The sequence below is a fragment of the Hemitrygon akajei genome, chromosome 1 (genome assembly GCF_048418815.1).
Source record: "Hemitrygon akajei chromosome 1, sHemAka1.3, whole genome shotgun sequence".
NCBI lineage: Eukaryota > Metazoa > Chordata > Chondrichthyes > Myliobatiformes > Dasyatidae > Hemitrygon > Hemitrygon akajei.
In genome coordinates, this window is record NC_133124.1 from 61,652,571 (window position 1) to 61,672,595 (window position 20,025).

At 40.8% G+C, this 20,025-nt stretch overlaps 1 protein-coding gene across 5 annotated transcripts in view; it reads left to right on the forward strand.

The window, feature by feature from the left end:
* Positions 1 to 20,025, forward strand: part of LOC140726975 (RNA-binding Raly-like protein) — a 946,129-nt gene that overhangs the window by 448,334 nt on the left and 477,770 nt on the right. For 4 of the 5 annotated variants that reach the window (XM_073044065.1, XM_073044075.1, XM_073044047.1 and 1 more), the window contains one exon: positions 9,969 to 10,240. The exons of the other annotated variant lie outside the window; for it this stretch is intronic. In XM_073044065.1, the coding sequence (XP_072900166.1) occupies positions 9,985 to 10,240 (256 nt within the window). In that variant the 5' untranslated portion in view covers positions 9,969 to 9,984. The remainder of the gene's footprint in view (positions 1 to 9,968; positions 10,241 to 20,025) is intronic. 5 annotated transcript variants of the gene reach the window in all.

A 20,025-nucleotide genomic window follows, 5' to 3' on the forward strand; every position in this document is an offset into this window, starting at 1 on the left:
GTGACTGCAAATTCCAGAGATTCACTGTTGCTTCTCAATTCTGTGCCAAATGGCCAACTCCTTATCTTGAGAGTGGTATCCTCAGATCTCGACCTCCCCAGCCAGGAGAAACTTTAACTCCACGTCTATAGCCTGTAAAGCTCCATAGAAATTGAGTAATTTCAATCACATCACCTCACATTCTTTTAAACTTAAGGTCATGGGTATAACTTCTTGTTAAATGATAAGGCTGCGATTTGAACGATTCAATCTGGGGGTTTCTTTGCTTTACTTTTTCAAATATATAGAACATAGAACATAGAATAGTACAGCACATTACAGGCCCTTCGGCCCACAATGTTGTGCCGACCCTCAAACCCTGTCTCCCATATAACCCCCCACCTTAAATTCCTCCATATACCTGTCTAGTAGTCTCTTAAACTTCACTAGTGTATCTGTCTCCACCACTGACTCAGGCAGTGCATTCCACGCACCAACCACTCTCTGAGTGAAAAACCTTCCTCTAATATCCCCCTTGAACTTCCCTCCCCTTACCTTAAAGCCATGTCCTCTTGTACTGAGCAGTGGTGCCTTGGGGAAGAGGCGCTGGCTGTCCACTCTGTCTATTCCTATTAATATCTTGTACACCTCTATCATGTCTCCTCTCATCCTCCTTCTCTCCAAAGAGTAAAGCCCTAGCTCCCTTAATCTCTGATCATAATGCATTCTCTCTAAACCAGGCAGCATCCTGGTAAATCTCCTCTGTACCCTTTCCAATGCTTCCACATCCTTCCTATACTGAGGCGACCAGAACTGGACACAGTGCTCCAAGTGTGGCCTAACTAGAGTTTTATAGAGCTGCATCATTACATTGCGTCTCTTAAACTCTATCCCTCGACTTATGAAAGCTAACACCCCATAAGCTTTCTTAACTACCCTATCTACCTGTGAGGCAACTTTCAGGGATCTGTGGACATGTACCCCCAGATCCCTCTGCTCCTCCACACTACCACGTATCCTGCCATTTACTTTATACTCTGCCTTGGAGTTTGTCCTTCCAAAGTGTACCACCTCACACTTCTCCGGGTTGAACTCCATCTCCCACTTCTCAGCCCACTTCTGCATCCTATCAATGTCTCTCTGCAATCTTTGACAATCCTGTACACTATCTACAACACCACCAACCTTTGTGTCATCTGCAAACTTGCCAACCCACCCTTCTACCCCCACATCCAGGTCGTTAATAAAAATGATGAAAAGTAGAGGTCCCAGAACAGATCCTTGTGGGGCACCACTAGTCACAACCCTCCAATCTGAATGTACTCCCTCCACCATGACACTCTGCCTTCTGCAGACAAGCCAGTTCTGAATCCACCTGGCCAAACTTCCCTGGATTCCATGCCTTCTGACTTTCTGAATAAGCCTACCGTGTGGAACCTTGTCAAATGCCTTACTAAAATCCATGTAGATCACATCCACTGCACTACCCTCATCTATATGCCTGGTCACCTCCTCAAGGAACTCTGTCAGGCTTGTTAGGCACGATCTGCCCTTCACAAAACCATGCTGACTGTCCCGGATCAGACCATGATTCTCTAAATGCCCATAGATCCTATCTCTAAGAATCTTTTCCAACAGCTTTCCCACCACAAACGTAAGGCTCACTGGTCTATAATTACCTGGACTATCCCAACTACCTTTTTTGAACAAGGGGACAACATTTGCCTCCCTCCAATCCTCCGGTACCATTCCCGTGGACAACGAGGACATAAAGATCCTAGCCAGAGGCTCAGCAATCTCTTCCCTCGCCTCGTGGAGCAGCTTGGGGGAATATTCCATCAGGCCCTGGGGACTTATCCGTCCTAATGTATTTTAACAACTCCAACACCTCCTCTCCCTTAATATCAACATGCTCCAGAACATCAACCTCACTCATATTTTCCTCACCGTCATCAAGTTCCCTCTCAGTGGTGAATACCGAAGAGAAGTATTCATTGAGGACCTCGCTCACTTCCACAGCCTCCAGGCACATCTTCCCACTTTTATCTCTAATCGGTCCTACCTTCACTCCTGTCATCCTTTTGTTCTTCACATAATTGAAGAATGCCTTGGGGTTTTCCTTTACCCTACTCGCCAAGGCCTTCTCATGCCCCCTTCTTGCTCTTCTCAGCCCCTTCTTAAGCTCCTTTCTTGCTACCCTTTATTCCTCAATAGACCTACCTGATCCTTGCTTCCTAAACCTCATGTATGCTGTCTTCTTTCACCTGACTAGATTTTCCACTTCGCTTGTCACCCATGGTTCCTTCACCCTACCATTCTTTATCTTCCTCACCGGGACAAATTTATCCCTAACATCCTGCAAGAGATCCTTAAACATCGACCACATGTCCATAGTACATTTCCCTGCAAAAACATCATCCCAATTCACACCCACAAGTTCTAGACTTATAGCCTCATAATTTGCCCTTCCCCAATTAAAAATTTTCCTATCCTCTCTGATTCTATCCTTTTCCATGATAATGCTAAAGGTCAGGGAGCGGTGATCTTGGGTATGGAGGTCACAGCTATCAACAATATTCCAGTTGTAGCCTTGCAAGGGTTCTATAAAATAGAATGGAGCTTTCCATTTTTATACTCAAATCCTCATATAATAAAGTCAATATAATATTTTATTTCCTAATTGTTGTATCATATGTGAATTTTGATTGATTCATATCCAGGAACACCTTTCAGTTTCTCATCACTTAAATTACACTAGTCCTTTCCATATGTTTCATAAAAATAGATGACATGACATTTCCCATGATCCTTTCCCTTCTCCAGCTCTGTATCCCTTTTGCCAATCACCTTTCCAGCTCTCAGCTTTACCCCACCCCCTCCGGTCTTCTCCTATCATTTTGCATTTCCCCCTCCCCCTCCTACTTTTAAATCTCTTACTATCTTTGTTTTCAGTTAGTCCTGACGAAGGGTCTCGGCCTGAAACGTCGACAGTGCTTCTTCCTATAGATGCTGCCTGGCCTGCCGTGTTCTACCAGCATTTAGTGTGACATGACATTTTACCACATTCCATTCCATTTGCCTGTAGTAGCTTAGTAGATTTGGAATTAGGCAATACGTAGGAGCTTTCAACTAGTGAAAAATCTCTTTCAACTTTCACTCTCTATCCATCACTAATTAAATTTGCTTTTGATAGTTACAAACATCTCTGCTCAGTGACACAAGTCTTTCCTCTTCAACTAGCTGAGGTGACTCAATGTTAAACATCTTGATTAAATTTGACCTCTATATCCTTTGTTTAGAAGGAAATAATTCTAGTTTAGAGAGTTTCTCCTCTCTATTGATTAAAGATTGGCAACTTTAATCAAACAGCTCTATTTTGTTTATGTATATGCTCTCAACAATTATGCTTACATTATTACAAATTATTATTTTATTTAGAGAGATAAAGCATGGCACAATGAGCCAGTGCTGTCCATTTGTACCACGTGACCAATTAACCTATAATTAACCTACTAAACTGTGTGTCTTTAGAATGTGGGAGGAAACCCATATGGTCATGGGAAGAACATGCCAACTCCTTACAGACTGTGGCAGGAATTGAAATAATAGTGATACACTAACCACAATGCTACCATGCCACCACAAGTCATTCTACTTGCAAATCAACCAAACCACTATTGCATACAGAAGTTTCCAAATTTGTTTGTGGTTGCAGAACACATGAATATTATCAGGTAGTTAGTGTGGGTCAACTATACTTTCCAAAGTCATCTGACTATATTGACTCCCAAAATGCAGCACCGATTGCTAATACTTCCCTCCCTTCATCCTCATTATATACTGAGATATTTGTATGATTATCTACTGATTGCCCATCATGTCTACAATGTCATGTAGACCTGGTTTATCAACTCCTGTGAACGGTCCTGTTCTTGATAAACCCATGAAGATCCGGTTTATTAATTTATTCTCTTTCACTAGTGGGAGTTGCTTCTTGACTTAAAAGCAAATTGCACACATATAATTAAGGTTATTGCTTATTAAGTTTCCACAGTTGAATTTTTCTATACTTTCCCTCAAAAAAACTTTTATTTATCTATTCAACCACATATTTACAAAAAGATATTTAATTTTCCCTCCTCAAATGCATGCTGTTGCTTTCACCATGAAAATTGTCAAACAAGTTGAACCTTGGCACGCAACCGCAATATCCAAGACTGGATCTGTCTTATTCTACTTGATTTCAAACAAGTTAAAGATGTAAATCAATCTATTATGTATATGCACGTTAGCAGCAAAGTCAAATTACTGACATGAATTATATTTCTTAAGGTCTATGAGTTCAAGACTGACCATGTTTAGAAGATTGACACATAAACAGAAATAATAAAGTAATCTTACCAGAGAAATTGAAAACAAAATACATTGTAGTCTGTCAAACCCATCAGTAACTTTCAAAACCATGGGTATGCTCTAATGCTGTACCTTCTGTGCCAATCTAACCATCAAATTCCTTATTCCATGTCATTTTTTGCTGGATTAAATGTACTGTGTAATTTCCAGAGCTTTTACTTTCAAGGCTTGATTTAAGATAAAGTGAGAAAAAGAGTTGGAAGAAAAGGAGTTGGAGATGGTGGGAGAAGCCAAATTGTGGAAGTATTTTGATCACTTCATGCTACATGAGGATGTCTCTGTGATGTTGTGAGCCACGTTGAAAACCAATTCCTTTGGTTATTATTATAGTGAAAAATATTGTTAAAAAAAAGCTCTTCTTGTTCCTGTGTTTCATTATCTTTATGAAAGAAAACAGTCTTATTAAGAAAAGTTATCTTTGAAAATATCTACCAAACACTTTAAAACTACTTCCTAACGTACCGATCCAAAATTTATATTTGTCAATAAAAATATGTGGGAAATGCATATGCATAGTTTGATACACTTACATAACATCAGATTTACACTTGTCTATTCTGGATTTTTGGTCCTTATTCTTTCCAATATTAATTTAGCTCAATATTTCTTAGGCAATAAAATAAAACCAAAAAGAAAGTCAATACAGATAAAGAAAGCTTGCGCTTTTAGACAAACTAGTAAACTACATGCAGCTGTTCTTTTTTAAGGACAATGGATTCTTCAGTGATTAAGATAAAACCTAAAGAGAAATGAAGAAAATTAATGATCACATTAACTAAACCAACATATGTTTTAATGGAAGAATACAAAAATCATTGGAGCTTCACATAGTTTAAATACTTTCATTCAAAGGGTGAAAAAATTCAGAGATTTGTTTTACAAATACAGTATAAAATAAATTGATATATGGATTTTTGGTAACTCGTCAACCAGATTTAACATATTTCAGCTATGGGAGGAGTTCGTCTGAAAACTAATTTACAGCTTGCAGTTATTTCATTAAACAGTCATATAAAGTGTGTTCAAATCACTGCAAAATAATACTGTTAATGCTACTCTTCCTAATTCACATTCCCTGTAATAAGAGCAATTTCTTTACTGAAGCCAAATTAAAACACATTTTCTTTAAAAGATTCATTGATTTAAAATCAGACTCTGTTATTTTCAATTTCATCTTCAAAGTGACTATTTATCTTTAATTCCTCACAGCTGTCAAGACACCTGTTGATTAAAAGCAAACATGACAAGATTTGAAAAGAAGTGTTTGGTTTTAGTTCAAAATTCCTTCCAAGAATGTGGGTACAAACTTAGAAGAATTAACAAATTAAGAAAAAATAATACACCCCTTTATATATTGTAGGTGATGGGTTAGAAGCTCAAACACTAGCCGTCTTTGAAGGAGCATACTACAAGGTCACGAGTCCAAAAATTAATCATATTGTTTGAAACCCAGCACGTGACACATGATCGTCAAAAAATGTGCATATTTTGATGCAAATCTTGGCTACTACCTCAAATGCTGTGGTGAACTACATATACCTGTCTGGACACGCCCCCCTGCTGACTGCTCCTGTGGCTCCTCCCACAGACCTCGGTATAAAGGCGATTGAGGCCTGAGCCCGGCCCTCAGTCTCCAGGATGTAGTATGGTGGTCAACTACTGCTTGTTCTTTCTTCCAGTCAATAAAAGCCGATATCTTGCCTCCCGTCTCAGAGAGTTATTGATGGTGCATCAATTGCTAAGCTAGTAACAATCATAATTCCTGACTGCTGACCATGAAAAAATCAATCTAATTTAATAATGAGATAATGGTATGTTTTGTATACTATTTTGTTGAATAGAATATTGTACTTTATATCTCATTCTCCTGGAATGCAAGTATTTTAATATCAAATTAATTTTCACCCTATCATCATAATATGTTATTTCATCAAATGGAAGTTTCTGCACCTCATGATCCAGAGAGTACCCCAGTATGCATAGATAAGAATATATTAGGTTAACAGAATTTCAGATTTCAGATTTAACACTTTTCAGATATGTACTTCTACATTAAGAATATCCAGGTAAACATTAGGCAACCTTTCACCCAATGATTGCCTATGCTCATACATTTTCATGTTTAATCTTCCTTTGCATCAATAACTTGACTAGCGTTCACATTCTGGAGATCAAACCAAACATGAATCTTATCCCTATCCCCAATATTCCAGATAGCTCAGATTTGGAGTCTGTAGTTAAAGGGCATCATCCTGGGCTCTCTCATATATGGACCTCATAAGTGATCCACAAATGTCCACAGGCTCTCCTGGTGCTTTTTATTTAGTTCAGCAAATGGACTGCCTGTACCCGGTTTTATTATACTTTCTGCCTTTGCACTCAATCGTTCTGTGGTGAACTACATATACCTGTCTGGACTGCTTCTGTGGCTCCTCCCACAGTCCCCTGTATAAAGGCGATTGAGGCCTGAGCCCGGCCTCATTCTCCAGGATGTAGTGTTGTTCATTCTTCCAGTCAATAAAAGCTGATATCTCGCTTCTTACATCTCAGAGTGAGTTATTGATGGTGCATCACCTTCACAATCTGTTCCTGGAACTTGTGACTAAGTGTTGTCATTCTATAATGTAAATATTGAATGATTTTCCTTTATCTTTTCTCTCTTTTATGTCTTGTTTAATTCTTTCAGTGCTTAGGTAAGAAATGCCTCCTTTTCTTCAATCCTCTCCTCCAAGTTAACCACTGTCACACTGAGTGGTATTGATCTGCCGTCTCTGTGAGTCTTTGACCCACTGAGAAGCCTTTTAGGTGATCGCTTCTGCCTTAAAATATATATCCTATGCCCATCTCTCTTCTACGTTGATCTCCTGAGCACAGTGTTCAAACAGCCATTAGGATTGTGGATTCAGTAAATCAGAGCATTTCCAGCCACCATTATTTGTCTTGAAATGCAAAAGCTACCAAGCTGCGGGAACTGGAGTTTTTCCAATCACTTTTAGAGTTTGGCTTTGCGCCCTACAGCACGTGGCTTGTGTTTTCAACAAACTACCTTTATTTTAATTGTCTGTCATATGTATTACAAATACTATCAATACATCTGTCACTATTACAAATCACTATTCTATTTACAAATCAACTAAACTACAATCAGCTCACAGATCCCAAAAGATGTTAATAGTAGTTGTGTACAGAGATTCCTGAATTGAGCTGATCTTACTTTATGTAATGAACTGTCTCTGTTGATTCTTCTTTGAAGTGCAGTGGTGCTGGCTGTTCTTCGTCCTCATTGTCCATTGCTTTTGATGTATGTTCATCCCTCTGAGTAATTATTAAGGCTTCAGTCTCCTAGTATTTTAATTACAAGATGTGCCATCTGTATTTGTGGCTTCAGTTTATCTTGCCACATGAGCCTGGGTTATAAATTCCTCTGAACAGTTTAATGCTCCTGCTGATCACACTGTAGTGCCCTTCACAGATCCACAGTTGTTCCTTGATGTAGCATAATCAAAATCAGAATCAGATTTATTATCATTGACTTTGATAATGTGAAATTTGTTGTTTTGTGGCAGTGGCATATTGCAAAGCATAAAATTACTATAAATTGCAAAATAAATAGTTCAATAAAAGGAATAATGAGGCAATGTTCATGGGTTCAAGGAATGTTCAGAAATCTTCTGGCAATTCAAGGTTCTTGCTCTTTAAGTTTCCATGCATATGCTGTTCTGTGAATGTTTTACTGTTCTTTTTAACCATTTATATCAAAGAGGGTAATTCCGCATTTAAGCCCTCACATTCTTAAATATTGTCAAGTACCATGTACTGTACCAATAATTTATTCGTTAATATTCAGCTTGGGATAGACCAGAAACTCCTACTCCACACCTCCATGGAGGCATGACACAAATAAATAAAAGATAGAAATCAAAAATAAAGTCTGGTTGACTCCTGTTTGCATTACTACAACATTTGTTAGTGTAATTTCAAGGTAGTCAGTAAAACTGAAGGCATTTGGCACTGGCTGGAAGCGTATCTTGCATCAATGGAGGTGACTGTTATTGGAAGCCATTCAGCTCAATCCCAGGACTAACCCTGTAGGAAATGTAAAGGTCAGTCTTCTAGACACAGCTATCTCCAAGTTGGTGAATTCTCTGGTGATTGGACAACACGGTGGTACATCAGATAGTGATGCTGATTTCCAGCTCCAGTAGCTAGGTTCAATCCTGACCTCTAGTGCTCTATGTGGAGTTTGTATGTTCTCCATGCTAGAAGGTAGTCTCTCCCAGGATCTCTGGTTTCCTCTCATATCTGAAGGACATGCTACCCAGTAAATCAAATGGTTACTGTGTAAGTGGCTGCAGGAGAAATCAGGGGAGAGGTGTTGGGCATGTGAGAGAAATTTCAGAGAACTAAATAGGGGAATGGGATTCAAAGGACTGCTCTGATAGCTACAGAGTTGCTGGGCCAAATTACTTTTCTCTATGTTTCAAGGGAATGTGAAGCATGACTGTATTAGTTTCACTTTCCTTTATTGATCCTAGTGCAGCAGCCCAGGTCTACATGCAGCTTTACTGGGAAAATATTTGCGTATTGACTGGTAAACCAGATGTAACAACACTGACACACAGATTCCAGGCAATAACCTGAAAGAGGGAACCTTTCTTCTTGATGTTTAATGACATTGCTGTCATTGTCTCCCCTGCCATTAATATTCCAAGAAAAACAGCTTACCAGAAATTTAACAGCAGCGGTGACATAACCTCAAGCTATGAAAACAGGTCAAAGAGTAGGACTCAGATCTCATATTTTATGTATTTCTGATAGGTCAGCCTTCAGCTTCCTGTGCTCCAGGGATAACAAGCCCAGCTAATCTGATAACTAATATCTATCAATCTGGTAACATCCTGAAGAATCTCCTCTGCACTCTCTTCAGTGGAATAATATCCTTGGTTCAAAATATGGGAACTCCCTACACCAAAATATTCTGAGAGGATCTGCTCTGCCGAGACAACATCCATTCAGGATGGTTTCTCAGCAACATCTGTTCAAGAACAGTTGACGATGGGTACAAATGCTGGCTTTGCCCCAACACAAGCATCTCAAAAATGTATAAACAGGAAGAATTAAAGGAATTATAAGGTGTGCTGTTGGCAGTTGAGGAAAGACATCTAAGAGATATTTGCGTTCACATTTTCTGCAACTTTTGTTTTCAGACTAACTTCAAGTTAGACTGTTCAGCATATTAATAGTGCAATTTTGGGGTGAAATATCAGCACAATTATGAGAAAATCTTGGGTGGTATTAAATCATCTCATTTTAGAGCTAATGGACACATGACTGGGTCTATTAACAAAAATGTCTCACACAAATGATCTTTCATTTAAATATTGGCTGATCCAAGTATTATAGAATATGCAAAGTGCAAATTACATTCGACTTGTTTGGATGATAACAGATGAATTAACAGGCTCCTGAAGCATTTCCTCCAGTGGGTCTTTGTCTCCTTGAGACTTTATTCACCTTTGCTGCTGCTGAGTGACTGCTATTATTTTCAGATGTTCAATTATGTTTTCTTCTCTCAGGCGAAGATAATCTACCATGACTGGCAAATCACAGACCAGCAATGTTACCAATAAGAATGATCCCAGATCCATCAATTCCAGAGTCTTCATTGGCAACCTCAACACAGCCATTGTGAAAAAAGCTGATATAGAAGCTATTTTTGCAAAATACGGAAAAATAGTTGGCTGCTCTGTGCACAAAGGATATGCGTTTGTACAGTACTTGAGTGAAAGGAATGCACGCGCTGCGGTGGCGGGGGAAAATTCCAGAATAGTTGCGGGACAACCCCTCGGTAAGATTACATTATTTTTTACTTAAAGAATTTTTGTGTAGTGCTCCATGTGTGTGAGAATCAATGCAAAGAAATGTTGAAGTAATACTGTTTAGGACTTTATATTTACAACATGATCAATGCTGGTTTGAATTTGAATTTCACCATAAATGGCATGCATACTGGGTGGTCTGCATTTCCCAGTGCTCAAAAATAATAAAATAAATGAAATTTGCCTTTGAAAAATCATTATGATGCTTATTCCCAATTTTGTTGTGGAAAACAATTCCTAATGGCAGCTGTCTGCATTATCACAGCTGCCACATTATTGTTGCTAGGAATTATGGGAAGTAAGTCAAGCCCTAAGGTACACTCTCCATGGTAGCCATTGAACTGTCTACCAGGCTTCCACAAAGTGAAGGGAACACACTGAGGAAACAGGAACACCTCTTTGCTGTGTCAGATGATATCACCTCACCTGTGATTACACCCAGGACGACTTCTATATGCTAAGTAGCTTCAAGCCACTGCAAAGCATGTAGTCATAATACAAGTAAGGGTTCAGAACAGTGACCTCTGCAATGAACGTCTGCTGGGAACTACACAAAACTGACCTTCTGGACAAGTAATCAAACAGGTATCATATGAAAACAAAAGGTTAATGTCCCAGCTGGAACACTTTAATTCATAAATGGTTTGCAATTTGGTGCAAGGTCTGCAGTTTTTTTTTGACAGAGTGTGAAAATGTAGGCAGAGTGTTGCATATATTTGTACCAGATCCAGTCATTAATGTAGAAATAAGCATTGACAGTGTTTTTAACATCATCACATATCTGAGTGACACCAGCAAAATAATTTCATGCCAAGGTGAATCACAGTTGGAATTCTCAGTCCAATATTTCAGTTGTCAAAGTTCCCACTAGAAATGGCACACCCTCACGTAAAAGACTTTTGTATACATTTTGTGCATGCAGTAAGTTCAGATCTGACCAGTTTTCAGGAATATATTTTATTTGAAGGTTATAATTTAAATGAAATGCTGAAACGGGAGGAGTAGCTATAACATCTTTGTGTATCTTTTCTCCTGAAGATGAGTCAACAATAGATCGATATTGCTTAAGCACAGAAGGAACAACAATAATAAATTTGAGCTTCAAGCTCTGATCAGCATCACGACAGCAAGCAGTAATCTCTGTAGATTGCCAAATAAAGCTGATTTTATTCACATATTAACAAGAAGAATTAACAGGTTTAATTAAGAACATAAGAAATAGAAGCATGAATAAGCCTTTCTGCTCCTCATGCTGTCAATTTGATCATTGCTGAGCAGTCCCAGCTTTCCCGGACTAACCTTATAGCCCTTGATTAAAGATTAACAGATTTTATAAATGCACTTGCCTTTTAAGAAATAGTTAATCTTTGAGCAGATTAATCTTTTAATTAAATGTGCACATTGATGGGTAACATAATCATCATGTCGTATTAGTCTCATTGTCAAAGCATGTTTACTTAAGAGTTTTAATGTTTCTGAAGCTGGGATGAAATCATAAATCAGTCAGTCTACTCAAATGACTTCCTTCCAGGACATGAAAATGACTTGGTAGTTTGTCTGCTTGATACAAAGAACACTCAATTCCAGTCCATGGTGAAAAACAAATAAGGTGAATTCTATGAAGAGGCAGTGAATCTGAATCAGGTTTAAGTAAATAATGCAAAAGATGAATAGCAAGATAGGTTTCATGGACCATTCAGATAATTGATAATGGAGGAGAAGAAGCTGTTCTTAACACTGAGCCTGGGTCTTCTGTATCTCTTCCCTGTTGGTAGTAATGAAAAGATGGCGTGTCCCATATGGCAATGGTTCTTATTGATGGATGTTGCCATCCTGAGGCACTGCCTATTGAAGATATCGTCAATGGTGGGAGGTCTGTGCCCATGATGGAGCTGGCTGAGTCTGCAACCCTCTACAGCATCTTTTGTTCCTTCACATTAGTTCCTGCATACCAGCCTGTGATGCACAACTCAGAATGCTCTCTACTGACCATGGCAAGAGCACTTGCTGACATACCAGTCGCCCCAAATTCCGAATGAAGCAGAGCCACTGGTGGGCCTTCTTCATGATTGTATTAATGTATTGGACCTGGGATAGATCACCTGAGATCTTGACACCCAGAAGCAGATGCTGGTGCAGGGGGCATGGCTTCAGGTTCTTGGATCATTGGGATCTCTGCTGGAGGAGTTATGACCTATATAAAAGTGTCCACTTGCACTTGAACCTGAGGAGGACAAATATTCTTGCCAGTAGGTTTGTAAGAGGGGAGGGTTTAAACTAGTTTTGCAGGGGGATGGGAATGGGAGTTCAGGAGGGAGGCAGGAGAAAGGAAATTTTGGACCAGTTAGCCTGACCTCAGTGGTTGGGAGGATGTTGGAGTCAATTGGTAAGGATAAGGTTACTTGGTGACCCAGGACAAAGTCAGCATGGTTTTCTTAAAGGAAAATCTTGTCTGAGAATCCTGTGGGAATTCTTTAAGGAGATTACAAGTAGGATAGATAAAGGGGATGTAGTAGATGTTGTATATTTGGATTTTCAGAAGGCCTTTGACAACGTGTCACGCATGAGGATGCTTATCAAATTATGAGCCCATGGTACTACAGGAAATTTACTAACATGGTTAGAACATTGGCTGATTGATAGAAGGTAGCGAGTTGGAAGAAAAGGATCCTTTTCTGGTTGGCTGCCTGACTAGTGGTGTTTCACAGGGACGACTTCTCTTTATGCTGTTTGTCAATGATTTGGATGATTGAATAGATGGCTTTGTTGCCAAGTTTGCAGATGTTACAAAGATTGGTGAACCAGGGCAAGTAATGTGGAGGAAACAGGAAGGCTGTAGAAAGACATAGACAGATTAGGAGAATGGCAAAAAGTAGCAAATAAAATACAATGTTGGAAAATGCACGGTCATGCACTTTGGTAGAAGAAATACTTATGTAGACTATTTTCTAAATCCAAAAAGCTGAGATGCAAGGAGACTTGGGAGTCCTTGTGAAGAACTCACTAAAGATTAATTTGCAGGTTGAGTCAGTGGTGAGGAAGGCAAATGCAATGATAGCATTCATTTCAAGTGGTCTAGAATATAACAGCAGGGATGTGATGCTGAAGCTTTCTAAGGCACGTGTGAGGCCTCACCTTGAGTATTATGAACAGTTTTGAGCTCCTCATCTAAGAAAATATTTGCTGGCACTAGAGAGGGTTCAGAGGAGGTTCACAAGGAAGATTCCGTGAATGAAAAGGCTATCATATGAGGAACGTTTGATGGCTCTGGGCATGTACTCACTGGAATTTAGAAGGATGAGGGAGAATCTCTTTGAAACCTTTTGAATGTTGGAAGGCCTAGACAGAGTAGGTATGGAAAGGATGCCTCAGGATAGTGGGGTGTCCATTTCAATCAGAGAAATTTCTTCAGTCAGAGCGTGGTGAATTTTGGGAATTTGTTACCACAGGCAGCTGTGGAGGTCAGGTCGTTGGTGTATTTAAGGTGGAGCTTGATTGGACATGGCATCAAAGGTTACAGGGAGAAGGAGGAAAGAAGATCAGCCATAAAATGGCGGAGCGGTCTCGAGCTAAATGGCCTAATTCTGCTCCTATGTGTTATGGTCTTCTGGTCTTTTCCACCACTGACCCCTCATTGGGACTGTAGTGTGTTCTCCAGATTTCTAGTTCTTGATCTCCACATTAATTTCTTTAGTATTGTTGATATTGAGTGCAAGGTTGTTGTTGCAGCACCACTAAACTAGCCGATCTATCTCGCTCCCATATATCTCCTCATTGGCATTATCAGCAAATTTATAGATGGTGTTTAAGCTGTGCTTTGCTATACAGTCATGAGTATGGATAGCCTAGAGCTGTGGAATAAATACATTTCCCTGAGGTGTGTCTATGTTTATCGTCAGTGAGGAGGAGTTTGTGAAGCCTTTGTGGTGGTGGTGGCATCCGTCGGTCTGGAGAGACCATGGATCTGTGCCTGGAGTTTCCAGGGCGCAGGCCTGGGCAGGGTTGTATGGGAGACCGGCAGTTGCCCAAGCTGCAGGCCTTCCCCTCTCCATGCCACCGATGTTGTCCAAGGGAAGGGCACTAGGACCCATGCAGCTTGGCACCGGTGACGTCGCAGAGCAATGTGTTGTTAAGTGCCTTGCTCAAGGACACAAACACGCTGCCTCAGCTGAGGCTCGAACCAGTGACCTTCAGGTTGCTAGTCTGATGCCTTGCCCACTAGGCCACGTGCCAACACAAGCCCTTGTAATATTGGTAATTAGGGATATTCAATGATTTAAGGTTATCAGCCCTTTTAGCATTGTGTCATTAATTAACTTGTCTCTGTTACAATAGTGTGAATGAGAAATACAGGAGACTACACCACATAATACTCATACATAAATTCTGAAATGGGCTGTACCTTTAGCATGAAAACTTAGAGTCCATGTAGCATACATACCCTTATAGCATCAAGGCACCTTAGAATTACAGCCTGTAACAATGACAATGTTTTTGAGAGTCTCAACTGACTCAGTAATTGTGCTAATGGAGTCTGAGTGAGAAGCTCTGCATTAATCATGGCCAGCCTGCAGTACAGCCATGAAAATGAGGGAGAAAAAGTGGGAATAGTGATTGTTGGGACATTAATGGTAAGCCTAATATGTATTAAAGTGTAAGAGAGTCCAATGATGTCAGTGATATTAGTGTTACCTTAGTGTTTAAGGCAATGATCAAGAACCCTTCCATTTGTTTATTGAAGAAATTGAAAAAAAAAGTTGTTTGAATAACATCATCAAAATAGATGGTAAGAATAAAATTCAGTTGAAAAATTTTTAAAAAGTGAAGTTTCTAATAAGGCTGAAAGGTGTTGCTTATCCTGGGGACAGGAACCTTTGGCAACTAGGATTACAATCAATATGTTTGTTGCCAAAGGATTTGGTAGAAGAACATAGACATTTATGCCAGCTTATATAGACCTCTGGTGAAACTGTATCTGGAATATTTTTTATTGGTTTTATCTCCCTACCAAACAAAAAGATTATGCTTGTGATTGAGAACGTGTAGTGAAGGTTCACTAGACTAATGCCCGGGATGATTAGTTTCTCATCTGAAGAGAAGTCGAAGCCCCTAGATCGGTTTGGCTGGAGTTCAGGGGCTCAATGTCTGCAAGGCTAACAGTCCGAGACCAAGGACAAGACGTCCTGTGATGGTTTCTCCTGGGGTTGGAGGCTTGCCTGTGTGTCTGAAAGGGTGGGAAAGGGACTTGTTTTGCTGTTCTTTTGGTGTTGTTCTTGTTGTTGTTCTGCTGAACATTGGAGGCATTGCTATGTTGGCCCCAAAATGTGTGGTGGCATTTGTGGGCTGCCCCCAGCACATGCTTAAGTCTGTTGGCTGTTATGCAAAAGATGTGTTTCGATATGGATGTGATACGTAAATCTGAATCTCTAACATACTAAGCCTTGATAGGCTCATGAGGGTTGATGCAGAGCTGGTTTTTCCCCTGGCTGACATGTTGGAACCAGTGCTCACCCTCCAAAATAAGAAGCTGGTCATTCGGGAGAAATTACATCATTCAGTGGGAAGTGAGTCTTGAGAATTTTCTACACAAGTACCAAAGTGGGCTGTGTAGACTCATAATTAAGGAAGATAAATTGTATTTTACATATTAGGAGAACTAAAGGGTGAGGGAGGAGTGCAGGAAAGTAGCTCTGAGTAAAAGATCAGCCATGATATTATTGGATGAAAAAAACCCAGATATCTATTAAATGTTAATTGGTCTGGTCTGCTTCTATTTCTCATATTCTTACGTGAGGTTAATTGTTAAGTCACATGTGAATGCAAGGAGGTTAAGCTATTAGGAATAGATCAGATACTATTCATGATAATTGTCCCCATTTACTGAAGCAATAGAAATGCTGCAAAACAATTTAAACTCATGCCATCAGAGACTGTGGAGTAATACGTTTGGAAAATGAAGTCAGGATGGATCATTAGCAAATGACATAGATCTGAAATATCTTTCACAGAGCTATAACTTGGATCACACACTGCAATATAATTTCTGAGTGTAAGCTAGCTAATGATCACATCCTGTCCGAGGCAATGGGCATGCTCAACTTAACATTTAAACCAACATGCAAGACAACTGCATCTAGAGAGAAGGCCTCCTAAAATACAAAGAAACCTCAGCTGGCAGAAAATATTAATGCAAATGCTGCATACAGACCAATGGCAAGGGCAATAACAGGAGATCCAACCTTGAATTTGGGTTCTGTGAACATCAAGCTTGACCACAAGAACAGTAAGTTGCAGACGGAAAGTACCTGGGTGACCATCAAGAGTGGGAAAGGCAATAGACAGCTGGTGAGCATACCCCTGTGGCCGATCCCTTTAATAATATGTATACCGCATCCTGTGATTACAAAAGCGGACGCTCAATTAGTGCTAATCACAGGATGCTAGCTCTGAGAATGTTATGTTTTGCAGTGTCATTTGGCTAAGTCATCCCTACTTGCCATCTCCACAGGGGAGTCTGCCTTTCTCCACACTTGGGTTCAGCCATTTCCAGCCCACATCATGACTGGGAAGGCCAAGCAAGAGTGGCATTTCAGGCAAGTCAAGAAGCTAGAATGAGAGTTGTACCCTACGGTTGTCTTCCAGCACAATTTGGAAGGGTTCTGTGGAAAGGTGGATCTTGCCGGTGCCCAGAGGCACAATCGATATTCTCTCTCAATGGCTGAGCTAGAACTCTCCATCTTTGAGCCAGAGAGATATCCTGGAGGTTCCCGGCTGCCCCGGAGTCAATAAATGCCTGAAGCCCATGGGTCTGAAACCACACACAACAAGGAATTTGGGACCATTACAGGATTAGGGGAAGAAGCCTGCAAGGAGAATGGACCTGTCAGAATACCCCTTCCTGCTGAGGAGTATCCTCTTTTACTGGGCGCTTGGGACAGGATGCCCGGAAGTGTCCTGTATTGCTGTAGTAGAGGCAGGAACCTGTTCTCCTGCGCCAATCTCATTCCTACTGATATAGGTACACGTGTTCCTCCATGGATTGTGTGTTGGATGATCAGTGAGAGGGTGAAGATTGATGGTGATCTGAAGAGTAGGAAGCTCGGGACAATCTTTCTCTGTGCCCTCATTTGCCCGGTTGTGAATTTGAACAGCCGGATTTATCAGGTCAATCAGGCTATCCTGCTCATCACGCACTGCAATCTCATCCCGAACCCTTGCACCCAGCCCATGCTGAAAAGCATTGAAAAGTGATCCATTGTTCCGCCCCGTCTCAACGGCAAGCATATGGAACTTTACTGTGCAGTCTTTCACTGTCCCTTTCCCTTGGCATAGGTCCAAGAGTTGCTGGGGAGCCTCTTATACTGGAAGATCAAACTCAGCTACAAATATTGGAAGGGCTAGGCTGCAGGGGAACCTTGTTCTCATAGAGAATTGAGCAGGCTGAGTCTCACAGATTCAGTTTGCACGCATCATCAGTGAACCAACCTGGCTGGGTTTGGAACGTCAGCTCACACTGGTTAGTAAGGTTCCTGCAGCCATGGGGTCACCGGAGTGTCTGTCTAGTAGAGGGATACTCAGTTCTGATCTGGAAACTGCTACAGGAATCGGGGCATCAGTGGCTGAGGCTGATGAGACTGTTACAGAGGAAGATGTGGGAGATGCTGGGAGTGGGACTGTCCTGGCTGAAGGCTGCTGCTGCTAAGTTGTGGCAGTGAGAGCAGCAATGTCTGCCATCTGATTCTGGCTGTCTGTAGAGAGTTGTTAAAGTGTCACTGCGAGTGCTGACACCTCTTCTTCCTATTCGGACGAAACTTGCCACTCTGAAAGTAAGTGTGGTACTGCACGAGCCATTTCTGCCAGCCCAGACTCCACTGACTTCAACTTCTCCTCTATTTGACCAATAATTTCAGTTTGGATGGGGCTTGCCGCTCTGTGAGAACAGTAATTGTCACACTGTACAAACCACTTCTGCCAACCCAGCCTCTGCTGACTTTAGCTTCTTTCTTACCTGCCCAATAAAATTCAGGGCTGATATCAGCTGTTCTCTCTCCGCTGGGTCCATTTATGCGGTCAAGTCTTGCTGATACCAATGTGCAGTTTTGGCAGAAATGCAGAAGGAGAGACGCTGAAGCAGATGAACAGTTTGCTGAATTTAAATAGGAACTGTGCAGAACAAAAGGAAAACCAATAAACGCTAGGCCAACAGGGCTATTAATTAACTGTCTCAAACTGAAAGCTAACGCCAAAACTGTGGCTCAGAAGCAGTCATTTAATACTGAGTAAACACCGCTCCTTTACAGCATCAATTTAAACGGTAGTTTCCCTTCCTGGAACAAGGACAAAGGTAAGCAGGGAGTATTGACATCACTGTGCTTTGTTCAAGACTTGACAAGACTGAAACAAGATAATGGGAGTTAAATACAACCAAAGGAAACATAATTTGCGGAAAGTGCATACTCAGGAGTGTGATTCAGCATCCCACTTACCAGGGGGCCTAAATTCTGCAGTAGAGTCTGTGGCTGTGACAGGACCAATATTTGCTAGGTTTGCTAGAGCTGTTGGGGAGAGTTTGAACTAATTTGGCATGGGGATGGGAAGCTGAGTGATAGGGCTGAGGATGGGGCAGGTGGTATACAAGCAGAGGCAGTGTGTAGTGCGGCTGTCAGAGAGGACAGGCAGATGGTAGCGTGAAATTGCAGTCTGTGGAATGAGTTGCAGTGCAACGGGAAACAAAATCGAAAAGGATATCAATTACAGGACTGAAGGTGCTATATTTGAATGCACACAGTATACAGAATAAGATAAAGGATCTTGTAGTGCATTTAGAGATTGGCAGGCATTATTTTTATGGGCATCACTGAGTTATGGCTGAAAGATTTAATTTGGGAGCTTAACATCCAAAGATACACATTGTATCAAAGGGACCGGCAGGCAGGCAGAATGGGTGGCATGGCTCCGTTGGTTAAAAAAAAACACAAATCGTTAGAATGATGTAGCATAGGATCAGAAAATGTAGAATCATTGTGGGGAGAGTTAAGGAACTGCAAAGGTAAAAGGACACTGATGGGAGTTATATACAGTCCTCCAAACAATAGCCAGGATGTGGACTACAAATTACAACGAGAGATTGAAAATGCATGGCAAAAGGGCAGTTTGAGAGGGAGGAGCTAAAATCAGATGTATCAGTATTACAGTGGAGTAAAGAGAATTTGAGAGGTATGAGAGAAGGACTCACCATAGTTGATTAGTAGGGGACACTAGCAGGGATGACAACAGAGCAGCAATGGCTGGAGTTTCTGGGAGCACTCTGGAAGGTGCAAGATGAATGCATTCCAAAGAAGTATTTTAAAGGCAAGGTGATGTAATCATGGCTGACAAGGGGAATCAAAGCCAATACAAAAGCAAAAGAGAGGGCATATAATAGAATAAAAATTAGTGGAAAGTGAGAGCATTGGGAAAATTTAAATACCAATAGAAGGCAACTAAACAGAGCTGAAGAGATTGTGGAGGCATAAGGAATGATCTTTCAAGAATCACCAGATCCTGGCGTGGTTCCAGAGGGCTAGGAAATTGCAAGTGTCACTCCACTCTTCAAGAAGAAAGAGGGGCAAAGAAAGGAAATTATAGATCAGTTAGTCTGATCTGTGTCGGGAAAATGTTGGTGTCAATTATTTAGGATGAGGTTTCCTCAAGGGAAAATCATGCCTAACAAATCTGTTGGAATTTTTTGAAGAAATAATAAGCGGGATAGACA